This window comes from Channa argus, chromosome 19 (genome assembly GCF_033026475.1).
Source record: "Channa argus isolate prfri chromosome 19, Channa argus male v1.0, whole genome shotgun sequence".
Lineage (NCBI taxonomy): Eukaryota > Metazoa > Chordata > Actinopteri > Anabantiformes > Channidae > Channa > Channa argus.
This window is the reverse complement of record NC_090215.1, coordinates 18,601,093-18,615,566: the sequence shown is the minus strand read 5'-3', so window position 1 is coordinate 18,615,566 and position 14,474 is coordinate 18,601,093. Positions and strand designations below refer to the sequence as shown.

At 40.3% G+C, this 14,474-nt stretch overlaps 1 protein-coding gene across 3 annotated transcripts in view; it reads left to right on the top strand.

The window, feature by feature from the left end:
• The first annotated feature begins 1,350 nt into the window (after nt 1-1,350).
• Nucleotides 1,351-14,474, top strand: part of drosha (drosha ribonuclease III) — an 83,859-nt gene continuing 70,735 nt past the window's right edge. For 2 of the 3 annotated variants that reach the window (XM_067485828.1, XM_067485826.1), the window contains exons 1-12: nt 1,351-1,502; nt 2,088-2,940; nt 3,018-3,086; nt 3,720-4,002; nt 4,947-5,088; nt 6,316-6,476; nt 7,831-7,911; nt 9,382-9,468; nt 9,586-9,672; nt 12,051-12,122; nt 12,463-12,544; nt 13,511-13,585. In XM_067485828.1, coding sequence (XP_067341929.1) covers nt 2,090-2,940; nt 3,018-3,086; nt 3,720-4,002; nt 4,947-5,088; nt 6,316-6,476; nt 7,831-7,911; nt 9,382-9,468; nt 9,586-9,672; nt 12,051-12,122; nt 12,463-12,544; nt 13,511-13,585 — 1,990 coding nt within the window. In that variant the 5' untranslated portion in view covers nt 1,351-1,502; nt 2,088-2,089. Of the gene's footprint in view, nt 1,503-1,535; nt 1,681-2,087; nt 2,941-3,017; nt 3,087-3,719; nt 4,003-4,946; nt 5,089-6,315; nt 6,477-7,830; nt 7,912-9,381; nt 9,469-9,585; nt 9,673-12,050; nt 12,123-12,462; nt 12,545-13,510; nt 13,586-14,474 lie in introns of those variants that run through there. The other variant, XM_067485827.1, reaches the window with a different exon arrangement.

Below are 14,474 nucleotides of genomic sequence, written 5' to 3'. Positions count from 1 at the left end.
ACCAACTGAGCCACAATCCTAAAACTGCTGCTCGCCTAAAACCTAGACCTTGCAATCTTATAGGACAATCACAGACCATGAGCATAGTTGATGTGAACGTTTACCCACAAATGAGCCTAAAAGATGTTACATCTTTTCAGTTACAACAGACACACACATATAACCCATTAACCGAGAATCAATTTGAAAATACTTTTTGTAATTCAAGAGAGGATTCCAAATATGTTGGATTTGGTTGAAGTAGGAGAGTATTTTTTAATGGACCTGGCTTTGTGCATGTTGAAACAGAAAAGGATCTTCCCTAAACTCATCGCAAAAAGTTGGAAGCACTTTACTTTCTAGATCATGTGAGATGCAAGCAAACTGTCTGGGCTTGTGCACTTTTACCTTGCTCTTCTGCACGGATTCATTCAGTGAAAATGTGTTGTGCATCCATCACAGCAGGGGGCATAGCAGTGCTACCAAACACTGAGGTTAACAACCTGGCTGTGAGTCATGTATTCAGACTAACATACATGACAATATTAGATCAATGCAAAGCAGACGTTTATTGGGTTCCTCAATCAAAGTAGGTTTGGATAGATTGTGGCTGAAATGTTTACCAGGTTGATTGGGAATACAACAATTTGCTTCGAGACACAAAATGAACTGTGTTGTATCTGTTGTGTTGTAGTAACCTTTTTAACTCCAAAAATGATGTGTGATGTGTTTCCATGGTAATAATGCACCAATTCATTGACAGTTTCTTGCAATAAAAAAAAAATCATCTGCTGCCCTCCAGTGGAAAAATGGAAGAAGTACACAGTTTTATTTAAAAAAAAAAAAAAAAAAAACAGAAAACTAATTTGAAAAACACTTCAATACATTTCAGTTATTTCAATTCCAGCTAGATGTATTAGACATTATGTATTAACCTCGTCAAACCTATCTATTAAATAATATAAAAGGGTTTGTATTGTCAGACTGTCTATGCTTTGCAGGCTTTGCACAGGGGCACAAACAGTATATTTCATATTTTTGTACAAGTCTCGTATTTGCTTCCTCTCTGCCAAACTTTGCCAGCTTTTCAGTCACTGTGTGATTTCAACAAAGCAACTACTGGATCAAAGCTGACAAAACATTTATTCATTTTATTGTGCACATCAATTTTTGAACAATATTCAAGAAAGGGTGAATTCCGTTAATAATTGCGTTGTTTTGGGGTTATTTGCCCTTCACCGTGAAACATGGACGCGGCGCAGCGAGCCGGCGAAAAACCCCTCTCAACACCGCCACGCTGCTGGTTGGTTAATAATCAAACAGCTGTCTGCAATTGGTTCTTGCGTGTTCGTCTTCCTAACCGTTCCGACCGGAAACACGGCCACGCGGAACATCATGGATCGTTTTTGCATCTTCGTGTAATTATGTTTTAGGCATTTTAGCCTGGTATAATTGTTACGTTGTTGAATCGGGTATGAAGACGCAATGATACGCATCTGTTCGTAGTTCTCTTTATTTTTAAGGTAATTTCTTCCTCACGTACTTTGTCATGATGCACCAACTAGCTACACTGTTAACCTGTTAACATACCGGCTAGCTAGCGTTGGTGGAGCTCTAACACTGCTAGCAGCTGCTGTTGGTTACAAATACAAATTTTGACCCAGAGTTTCTCCTTTGTCCTCTCGGGCAACACTATCCCAGGTACCTGCGTAAACCGTCCAACGTTTGATTTTGATTTTTTGCATCGTTTAATAAATCATGACTGCAGCTAACGTTAGCTTCACTAACGGAGTACTAATTTACCATTTAAGCCCTTCGTTTAGCTGTTGCCTGATGTAAATGTTAAACTAGTTAAAGTTGAATCACTACTATCACGACAGCTAATTACTTCTTAACAAAATGCATCGAGGCGAGTTAATCACATCAAATCATCACAGAGCCACATTTCTTTGAACATGGTTCAGTACTGCTAACTACCTTGTATCATTGATTTAACAGCAAAGGAAAGTGGAAGTGTCTTCTCTAAATGTTAAGTGGTAGTCGGTTTCCTGTATGATATAAGTCAGTTTAATATCAGTTTAAACTTGATTTTTCTGTCCTCTCCACAGTTATGTCTTTTCATCAGGATCGTGGAGGTCCCAGGGGAGGGATGCCCACAGGCCAGCATAATGCCCCTCAAAGCTACCGCCCCACCAACTTGAGGCCACCTCCTCCTCAGCCTCCCGTCCCTCCGTACAACTACGATCCACAGACTCCTCCTAGTTCAAGCTATCATGGAAACAGCAGTTACATGCCTCCACACTCTGACTTCATGCAGTACCCTCCTCCAGCACCATCCCAAACTCCCAGTTCTCTTAACCAGTGCCCAGTGCGCCCACCTTTTCCCAAGCCTCCAATCCGACAGAGCTTCCCCGAGCCTCCACCAAACTTCCCACCCCCTCCCTTGCCCAGCTCCACAGGTGGTCCTTTGCCAGGGTCCCAAGTATCAGCTCAGAATGCCTACCCTCCTTATATGATGCCACCTGTTCCCCCACCACCATTACCACATCCACCAATGCCTCCCCCTATGGCTTCTCAGTCTATGAATTACCACCCTCCATATTCCATGAACTACGCCCATCCTCCGCACCCTCCTTTCCCCCCTCCCACATTCAACCCTTGCTACACCCAGAGCCCCAGCTCATTTAAACCTGACCACAGTTTCAGGCACGGGCAGTACAAATATGAAAAGCCTATGGACCACAGGAGATCACCAGAAAGGGCCTACCGCCACGATGACCACAGGCAGAAGGGCTATGGCTATGGTAGCCATGGTGATAGGCACAAAAGTGAATATCCTGGAGAGAGGAAAGATCGTGGCAGGAGTCCAGACAGGCGTGGAAGGCCTGAGGGTGGGCGACACAGGTCTGACTATGACCGAGGCAGGACTCCCCCCAGACACAGGAGCAGGGACCGCAGCAGGTAGACAGATATAAATAAGTGTTCTTAGAGCCTGTGAAATGATTTGTTCTTACAAGTCTGTGTGCATTTGTTCACAGAGAGCAGTACCGTCACAGAGAAAGTCGGAGATCCCAGTCGCCTGACCGGTACAGGAAGAGGCCTCGCAGGTATATGTGTACTTCCTTCACCCCTTTCAAATTAATACACCCTAAACCTCTTGAAGCATTAAAAAAAAAAAAAAAAATTTATTGTGTCAATTTGGAGCCATTTCTACAACTACTTCTCTTTTGCATTGTACTGTAGACTTTCCAGTCCTTCTGCAGTGCAAAGTCCATTGTTTACTCACAGAAACCTAGTTTACGACTTAAGAACAATCTAGATCTCTCTTTAGAAACACCATGTTGGTGTTTCTGATATATATATATATATATATATATATATATATATATATATTTATTTATTTTTTTTTTTTATTGCATCGTTTCTGCTTCAACTCACTACTGTGACTGATAAATGAGCAGCTGTGTAGAGTATTATTGTTTGTCGATTTACTGCTAAATTTAGGCCTTCACTGTTAGCCTTTAATGACAAGGTTATATTAAATAGAATATTTCTATATAGAATCTTTCTGTGCCTGGCAGACTCTAATATGTTGGGGAAAATTATACTAAAATCATATTCTCTAAAGCAGTCATTTGAGAAACAATAAAATATTAGCTGGTCAACTCTCTACGAGTAGGTGGGACATGAAAATCTGATTTTTTTCTCCAATGTCTGATCAGCATTTCTGTTGTTTGTAGTCGATCAACAAGCAGAGAAAGGAAACGTGGTCGCTGGGAAGAGGAGAGAAGATTGGAGGGCTCCTCAGCACTGAGCAAAGAGCGCAGCTACTCGTCCGTCCGGAGTAGAGACTCCGACGAGGCCTTCGCTGACAGAGAGCGAGAGAGGGAATGGGAAAAAGAGCGGGAGAAGGAGAAGGAGAAGGCTGATGATGAGAAAGAGGAGGAGGAACTCCTGAAACCTGCCTGGATCCGCTGCACCCATGCTGAGAACTACTTCTCCAATGACCCCATGGACCAAGTGGTACTGTTGGCACTTTTGCTCCAAATTTCTTGCTGTATTATCTAAATGTAGTTATACACTACTTACTCCTTACTATAGCCATTAAAAAATTGTTACTGCAGTTATTAGTAATTTAAACAAAGTAACTTTTGGTTCACTCAATTTAACGCATTGCCAATAAACACTGAGGACAGACTTAATTTAACAGACCAATTTTGGATTTGAGGTGCTGTTAGAGACTAAGGTTACAGCTCTCAGATGCTGTATGTATTTCAGTCACTTAGATAATAGCGACCATTCAGAAGACAACTCGCTCCTTTGCAATTCACCCTCTGCGATTCTTTTTTATGTCTTTGGATCTTTTTTGGTAGACGTGACTTCCGTTTTTTTCTCTAAAGCTCTGACCTTTTACAAGTCGTCTCTCTGTGCTTACTTCGAGTTGTCCTCACATACTTTTTTCCACAAATTACACATTCTGGCAGAGACCTGCCCCAGGTTAAACCTAAAGTGGATTGAGCCTAACTTTATTTCTTTTCCCCTTTTTGAGCAGATTTACTACTGTAGTGTGTCGGTCTTTTCTTCTGTGACGAAGAAGATGCTACCTGTGGAAAGTAGTTACTGTTGCTGGTGAATCACACCGATGTTCTATGACACTGACAATGTAGGTCACAGCAATCTAATCTTTGTGAGGACATCTTCTTACGTAAAATAATTAGGTTATTTCAGGCATATTGCAAAGTCTCCCATTACATTATTATGGATAGACCAATAGCCACTCTATAAACTTACATGCATTTCTGGTCATTCTCTATGATATGTGCACTTTAATGTACTCTATCTTTTAAAACCATAAAATAGCATAAAAGTGTATTCAACTGTATTTTCAAAAGCCAGTATCCACTACTGTATCATTCAGACTTTTGTGCATCTACAGCTTCTTTATTTTTTCAACTTGTTTATTTCAGGGAGACTCTACAGTAGTGGGAACTAGTAAACTTCGGGATCTCTATGAGCTCTTTAAAGAAGAGCTGGGTGGGAGACAGGAACGAGCCAAGGATGCTCGACCGAAATGGGAGCCACCTAAGACTAAACTGGACGAGGATCCAGGTGGGTAGTCCTGGTGAAGTAGCTGGATGCACCGGTCTCTCCTGGAATTTGTGATTTTGTGCTTACAATTAATGCAAATTCAACCAATCTTCTTGAATCCAATCACCACAACGTTTTCGCATATTTGACCTACATCCTTAACTGTCCTTCAAAACTTCCAACTTACTGTGCAACAGAGCTGCTTGGTAGTACTTTCTTGAAGTAAAGGAAAGGTAATTGATAGGTACACTTACAACAGGGAGAGGAGCAATATTGTATTCATTGCAATGCATCACAAGTTTCTTCAGAAGATTTGCAGCAAACTCAGGCCTTTTTTTGGCTGCAACCATCACAAAAAAGTCTGGAGTGACTGAATTACTCATGGAGGAATGCGTCTCAAAACCATTCTGGCATTTGTTGAATTATTTAGGCAAATCAGTTTGACAGTGGACAGGAATGTAAGTTATTTTAGCTAAATATGACACGATTGCGACACGCACCAGCTTGTGACAGATCTGTAAATTCAGCCTTTTATCTGCTCTTTCAAATGAACCTTGTTGAAGTTGATCTTGATAAATGCAGCAACTACAAAATATGTAAATGGTTAATACATCTGTTGACAATCTTTGGCCATTGAAATGTGCTGTCTTCTCAACAGTGCATTAGGCTGAGGCAGAGATTAAGTTTGGTGTTTATGATGTTATCTGCAGGGCTGTCAGCTTGATTGTCTCTTTCAGCACGGCAGTAATATAAATCTCGCTCAGGGAGATCTAATTTGCTAAATATGTTGCTCCGGGCACTGTCTTCACAATCAAGTTCTCGAGTTAAAACACTGATAAGAATTAAAGACTGCTTGGCTAAAAGCCACTAACTATACAGCTGGGTAAAAATTATAATCCTCGTTTTGGTGTGCGGATTCTTCTCAGCAAGGGAGCAACTGTTCTGCTTTTCTAATGTCATCGATGCAGTTAGAATAGGAGAACTTTTAATGAACTACAACATTTACCAAATGTATCTTCACTATTTTATGGTTAATTATTCCTCAGCTAGAGCTGGCAGAGTGCACACAGTTTGCAAGCAATTTGAAATTTTGCTTCACTCAGACTTTGTGTTCTATAAGACTTTGTGAGAGCACAGCTGAGCAAGACGGCCCAACCAGTAGACCTGCTCTGGCTAAGCGAATTATGTTTCACTTGTCAGCCCCTTAAAGTTCGAGTGATTAAATACCTTTTTGCACTTTGGTTCCAGATGACTGCAGCAGCGAGTCAGACTGTGAGTCAGATGGTGAAGGAAGCACCTGCTCCAGCAGCTCTGACTCAGAGGTGTTTGATGTCATTGCTGAGATTAAGAGGAAAAAAGCTCATCCCGACCGCCTGCACGAGGAGCTGTGGTACAACGACCCAGGACAGGTCTGTCTCAACCCAGAGATATCTGCTTTCAACAAAATGTGTCTGTATTTTAAAACCAGAAACATTCTGTAATTACATTGACGGTATGATGTATATGTGCACACGTGGCAGTTTTACCGTTTATAAATGGAATCGAATGTAAATCCCAATAAATATGATCTTTAATAATCTAAATGAAGAAAAGAAGACAAACTATAGCTGCTGTGTTACATCCTGTGAACATACCATACCGTATGGTGTTCAAATGAAATCAAATAAATGGTAATAAATTGATTTTAGTTGAATGTGAAGCGCTTGGATTCCCCGTTTTTAATTTCATGACTGAAGCTGGTTTCATTCAGCCAGTGTCATGCACTGGAGCATATAGTCCTTTACACCAAATAAATATTAATATCTGTAACTCTGCTAAACCCATGCTAACTAAAGGAAAATCTTTACATTGGTTACTATCCTAAAAAAAATGTAAACTTTGTGAATATTTTCATTCTTAAATGATTGAAAAGAATTGGTTAGGCTCAATGTTTGCAGGTAAAAAAATAACATACTCTCGGCTAAGAATTGCATTGGCCTTAAAAAGCAGTGGAAAACTGATTATGAAAAAAGCAGAAATGAATCAAATGCCACATTAATTTATAAAATTAAGCTCTTATATTTTACAGAATTTTAGTAGAATTTCGAGAGAGAGATTGATGTTCAACATCTCCTGCGTGTATGATCGTTCTTTCATTTGAAAATGAACATTCCTCAGATAATGTCATCAAATTCAGAAACACACAGATTTTTTGATTATATTATCTTAGCTGCAATATGTACATGTGTAAATCTTTATACATGTACTCACCAAACTAGAACAATAGAAAGCATCTGTGAAGTCACCTTTTATTATTTAAAGCAACATTCACGTGCACCAAAACAGGACAACAGTTGTTACTGTATAACATAAGAATGTGTAGGGGTATTAGTGTGTGTACGAGTAGACTTGTAGCACCAAGTGCAGGTTTCTTGGAGCCTTTTAAAAATCATTCAGTAAATTCTGGAAAACTCTTGCTGTAGTAGAAGAGGCAGTTTGAGATTATTTTTTTCTTTTAAAATAAATGTCGTTTCCAATGCTCAAATCCATAAAATGACTGAGAAATGTAGTTGTAGGCCAACAGCTTTATTTATTCCACTTCGTCACAGTTTGCCTCCACATTGCCCTCTCGCTCTCGGAGGAAAGCTTAAAACCCCCGAACTCCAGTGGAGAAATAAAGGTCAAGAGTGTGCAGTTTGGAAATGTAACATCTTCAGCAGCCTCTGTGTTATACATGGCAAGTGGAGCAGTTGTGTCTGATTTACGTATTTTCTTTCTGTCCAGATGAATGATGGTCCCCTGTGCAAGTGCAGTGCCAAGGCCAGACGTACAGGGATCCGCCACAGCATCTACCCGGGGGAGGAGGTATGACACGCTGTGAATAAATCACCCTTTCACAACCTTGAGGTTGGGCTACACAGGGGCAAGGACATTATTCTAGTCAGCGTAAATGTATTGCTATACAGAGGCCTTTTTCTTCTGCATTAAAGGGACAATAGGTAACATTTTATTACGCCAAATAAACAAATGGAGCTTGTACCATGATTCATTGATTATTTTTTGCTAGGTGCTTACAATTCTGCTTAAAATTTCATGACTCATTTTATTTTCTTACTGTGTCCTGGAACAGGAACTCCCACATACCTGCCTCTTGGACAGAACAACAAATCTCAGAGCTCTTGTATTATTCTTGATTTGTAGATGCGAGATTAGATGTGATCTTGTTCTATTTAAAGTGACAGAGAGGGCTGTTTAGGAGGCAGCAAAGTCAATTAATATTGTTGCTTTCCCTTTTGGTTGCTAGTAGAAACCAGTCAAGGTCATGGATTACTTAATGAGTCTATTAACCTGTGGCAGCGTATTTTGCATAAAGATAAAGTAACATCAGCCTTCCATAAGGGGAAGGTAAATATTTGCTCTAGTCAATTCCTGCTATTAAATATATATATATATGCACCCTTGTGGCTTAATGGGCATCAGGTTGGGATACAGAAGGCTGTGGGATGAAATCTCACCCCACCAGGTGGGGCCCCGCCCAGGCATCAAGGGCTACCTTGGTGCAGGTCCCAAGCCCGGATAAAATGGGAGGGTTGAGGCAGGAACAGCATCCGGTTTAAAAACTCATGTCAAATTAATGTGTGTCCATGAAGGGACAAGCCGAAAGCTGTTGATTTGACTCTTTTTCATCCAAGTTCCCTTTGACTAGCAAAATACATTTTGGTAGAGCATGACAAACGGTGAAAGTGTATTAAACAGCAGTCACATTTTCCTCGTAGCTGGAAACACATCTAAATGCCCCATTTCAAGCTTGTTGTTGACTCTGTTTTTGCATTTACCTTTTTCCGCAGTGCTTTCACGGGTCCTTTTTTAATTCAATTCAACTTTAACAGTTGCCTAAAAAAATGGAATAGCAACTAAAATGGGATTTATTGAACTTACATTTAGAAAACGCAGACAGAAGCATTATAAAGAAGTTTTGAACCATCTCCTATTGCCACATTTTTGGTCTTCAGTAATAGGCTCTGCATTTATCTGTACAGGGGAAGAAGTCATGTTGTTTTTTCCTTTATTGACTTGGTTGGTTTGTAGATCTGTTAAATATCTTTGTAAACTGGAAACCTTTAAGTTTATGGAAGACAAACACAAAAGACAATGTTAGACACCACAGGGGAATGGTGATGGACACAATTTCCGTTTTGATCACTAATGAGAGACTGTGGCTGTGTGGATGTCATAAATTCTATGACGTCTCTTGAGTGTCCACACACAATGTGATAAATCTAGTTTTAAAGTGGAAAAGCAGTGTGTCAGTTAATGATTTTGTTTCTTTCTCAGCCCGTGAAAAAGTGTCGTCCAATGAACAACAACGCAGGTCGACTGTTTCACTACAGGATCACAGTGTCGCCACCCACCAACTTCTTGGTATGAATTTTTCACTACACACTATAGCAAACTCTTTGCTGCTCTTTGGCAGCACCACACCTAAGCTGTAGTGTGTTGTACTTTGTGTTCGAGTGGTCCTGCTGTTCTTTGTTTCAGACCGACAGGCCCACAGTGATTGAATACGATGACCACGAGTACCTGTTCGAAGGCTTCTCTCTTTTCTCCCACACGCCTCTCACTAATGTAAGTCTGCTTTGAATTATCAATTAGTCGTAAATATAACAGTAAAATGGTTTCACATATTTGGCAGTAAGTGTCACTATGCAGTAATTTTGTGTGAAAGAATCACATTCAACTTTAAATAGGTGAAACGAACAATTGTCAGGAGTTGTTCACAACTTCTCCACAGACGTTTCTCCTCCAGTGAAGCATTTCATACTTAAATCCATGTATAACAGCAAAACGACAAGCAATGTACTGCACATCTTTTTATGTCTGACAGTGTGAGTCCTACATACACACACAAGTTCTTGTTGGGAGCTAAAATGAGATGGCTCACTGTTGGTCAGTTGTGCCCACCTTAGTTGGTAATTATTGGATTTCACTTTATGCCCCATTTCTCTAAATGGGTTTAGCATTGTACGGTAGGATTCAGGTATGGAAAGAGGACGTAAATGTACAAGTACAAGTGCAAGTACTTCCCTAACAACTATACCAGTACAAGTCGAAGTACTACTACGAATTCATAACACAAGTTGATGTGATAAGAACATGCTATAAAATGTACTTTTAAGTACAAAAGAAAACAAACTTGTTGATGATAGATTTTTGGTCCAGATTTAATAAAGATGAAAATTATGGCACAGGAATAATGTTAGGCACTTAGCTAATAAAACAAACGGGTTCTAGATCAGCTGGTTAATCCATAATAATACATCATCATTAGTTGACTGTCTTTTCATATGAAGCTACATCTGCAAAACGTTGTATTTTAGATTAAATTTGAAAAACATAAAATTGCCACTTTGCCCATCCAAACCTTCCCCATGGAACTCGCAAGCTGTGGAAAATTGCCACACCTGTGTATTTAGGGTCCCACAATTCATATGGTCTGTCAGGATAAAGACCAAGACACGAAGTCCAAGGAAACTCCCCATACAACTCGGCAATAAAGGTGTGGTGAGGCATACGTCAGGGTGAGGTTATAGAGCCATATTTAATGCTTTCAGTGGTCCCAGGAGCACAGCAGCCTTAATATCTAAGGAAGTTTGGAAGCAGTAGGACTTTCTAGAAATGAACACTAAGCATTGTTCATTGCTTTTTACCAATCGTTTAGTGAAAGATGAAGGTGGCAGCATCATGCTTTTTGGTTTCACTTTTATTGTGGGTATACAGCTTGATTAAAAATAAAACATGTAATTTAAATATTCTCATCACAATGTTTTGACCACACAGTATATACCAATCAGTCACTGCATCAAAACCACCCACAGCTAAAGGGAAAAGAGGTCTTTCTGATGTGTGAGCCTGCCTGCATGATTCTCTGCAGTCCATATCACCTAGGCCCACCAACAGCTTTATAAGTGAAATAACCCCTCCTCCTTTAACTCTGCTGTTCTCAAAAATAACTTCAAATCGGCTTTTTGGCCTGTGGGTCAACTTCTTTGTTTCCTGGACAAAGTGCTCCTCTCTCACAGTGCTGACCTTGTTGCAGAGTCCTCTTCCTCACTTTCTACAGGCCCATCAGTGACTGTCAAACATTAGAGAGGTCAAGACTCAAAATGACCCCCCTTTCTCTGTAGCCATTTGAGCTGTGTTCCTGACTTTCATCCCAGGGAGGAGGTTTAAAGGGCAAAAAAAAAAAAAGAAGAAGAAGAAATCAGCAGGGGACCATTAAACCATGTGTCTTGAAAATTTGTTCAAAGTGTAAATATTTCTGCGGCAGGATATTTACGTGTGTGCTTGTGTACGTTAAGTGTCTGTGTGTGTTTTCATTGCATGTCTGAATAATAAACCACTTGGTCAATATCCATCCAGCTCGAGAAGAGCCCAGAGGATTAGGTGTGATTTGAACTGGATAATTTAAGCAGCTCTTGTTAAAAGCTGGGGTAAACGCTTCGTGGCAGTGTGGGGGATTAGGAACCTTGGAGCTTGGTGATATTAGCCCGGTGGTAGTTAGCCGCTGAGATGGGCAAGAACAAACGCGGCTCCTGGGTTAATCTCTTAAAATGGACCCCCGCGCTTTAACAACAAAGACTGTGTGACTAGGGAGATTAAACACAAAAGAGCATGCTTATCTGGTTAGCAAGGTTTGACTTACTTAATCTACGAGAATCAGGTGCACGCTTATGCATGCGGAGGCGTGAGATTTGCTGGACATGCCTGGATTCAAATTGCCCAGAGGTTGCACACGTTTATGCAAATTAGTTGTGCGACTTCTTAAACATGTATACTTTTCCTTTACATGCATAATGGTTGTGAGCGTCATTTTGGGTACGTTCCACACTAGAGATGAGGTTTTAATGAGTTTCCTTGAGCAGATGTAACCTCCGCCTAACGCCATGGTAATGAGTCTGTCCGCCCTTTCTTCTCATCGTCCTCTGTTCCTTTCATCATCACAGATTCCATTGTGCCGTGTGATCCGCTTCAACATAGATTACACCATTCACTTCATAGAGGAGATGGCACCGGAGGTCAGTAAAAACCCTACTTTATCTCCCAGCTCTTTCGCTCTCCTTTCTCACCCCTTTTGTTTTTATCTCAAACGGCTGAGTCTGAGCACAGCTGAGCCACACGTAACCCTCACACCTCAGTGGCTGGGTGAGTGAAAGTGCTAATCCTTTTAGAAGAGGGAAAAGAGATTCTTTTTCAACCTGCTGAGGTTGATTACATCAATAAGGTGGCTTATGTGATAAAGTCGGAGAACTGGATTTACTTATCAGTCATATCTACGTTATGGTGGTACTCTAGTCTGTTTGTACTGTATGCTCCCATAATGCTTCTCTCAAACACTGTCCTCTTTCTCGTGTCCAGAACTACTGCGTTCAAGGCCTGGAGCTGTTTGCCTCCTACTTATTCCAGGACATTCTCGAGCTGTACGACTGGAATCTGACAAGTATGAATCACAAAGCAAGGGCCCCAGTTTCACAGGAAGCAATTTGCAAGTAGTTCTTGCTACACACTACACTTACAAATGGTGGCAGCTTCACATTTCCAAACATTGAAGGGTTGTTGTGAGTTGATTTTTATTTATTTTTTTGATGGCAAAACAGGTCAAAGTGAAAATAGAAATATTCTCATGTTGCAAATTGAAGCTTGTGTAATGCAGAAATGGCATGTACATGCTATTTTGATGACATCTGTGTTTACAATACATTGGTGGAAAAAAGTGTGTCAAGCCTTTGTAATTATCTGTCTTCTGCAATAATTTAGCTTTGGTTGTAAATGTGAGCTGCTTTTAACAAAGTCACAATTACAGCCAAAGATAATTTGCAGAGGCTGATAAAAAAAAAAACAATTATAAATTAAACACACATTAAATTCAGATTGGATTGATTTCTTTAGTCTGCCAGACTGAGGAAGGAGAAGAAGAATTGCTATTTTGGGCATGCAGGCAGTGTTAAATTGAGGTGTTGGAAGACAGCCCGATAACTAGTTAGTATATGGAAATAGAAAAATGCAAGTTTAAGTACAAATGGTTTGAGAATAATTATTTCCCATTGTGGGGAAATAGCCGGCACCTGGAAATACAAAACAAATTGCACTGTCAAAGGTGTTTTAAACATGGCACGATGGGGTCGAGGCGGTGGAATTCCACACGCAACCAATTATTGTCATATTAACTTACTGTTCATCCTGACCTAACTGTGTTTGGCAGTGCATTCCCAGAAAATTTAATTACATTTAATTCAAATTGGCACTAAAAAGAACCTAAAAAGTCTTAAACCTCTTTATACCTGTAGACACATAACATTGGAGATAAGAAATTATTATTATTATATTATTAAACCTTAACTTTACGGTCACAGTCTTAAACTTGTGAAGCATCTTGACAACAACAAAATTCTGCTCCTTCTTTCAGGTCCTGATTATGACGGAGAGTCCTCTGGATGCCAGCGGTTCCATTTCATGCCCCGCTTTGTCCGCTTCTTACCTGGTAAAAGCTACATTCCGTTTCTTTTACTCATTGTCTCCCTCTGGTGGTCGGTGGTGACAGTTCAGTTATCCAGTTTAAACACAGAACAGAAGACAACACTGAAGAAATGTTGCATGTTTCCACTCCCTTCCAACACCTCTGTGTACAGTGATGTTGATACATGTATTCTTAGGAAGATGACAAGTTTTCTTGCCGAGCCTGAGCTGCTGTGTAGGTACATGGTATTCATCTTTGATACACTTGATGGTGCTGGTGCACTATGATAGTGCTACTGTATTTGTTATGACAGCTGTGCCTCCTACCTTCTTTCCATCAAAAAAAACGATTTCTCTCCTAACTCTCCCAATTTAGTTTGCAACAAACACTTATCTGCTTCTTTAACAAAAGCACACTGAAAAAAAAAACCCATCCAATGGTGATGGTTGTGGTGTGATCTGTAGACTGAGAGTGAGATGAGACAGGGTGTTACAGTGAGAGCATGATGATGGTGTGTTTGGAAGTTACAGCACTATTGCATTATTATTGTCTTAATGTATTTCCAGCATCAAGCAGGCAATGGATTTTTGTGTGTCTGTCTGTGTGAACACTTGTAAATGGAGGCCAATAAATTTTGCATGAGGGTCTATTAAGCTGACTATGTTTGACCTCGGAGATTTTCATGTCTTGTGCCTGCCTGCATGTACTACTCTGCACATGTACGTCCACAGATTTGAATGTTATTCCATATGCGTGTCTTTATGTGCTTTCACACATCATATGCCGTCTGACCTTGTGTCAGTGACTGCATTCACTTTGTGTTTTCCCAACAATGGATTACGACGCATGGGGACATTTTTATAGTACGTAATATTGGATAAAAACTTGAGGCAGGGCGAGGTCTTTGTATAAA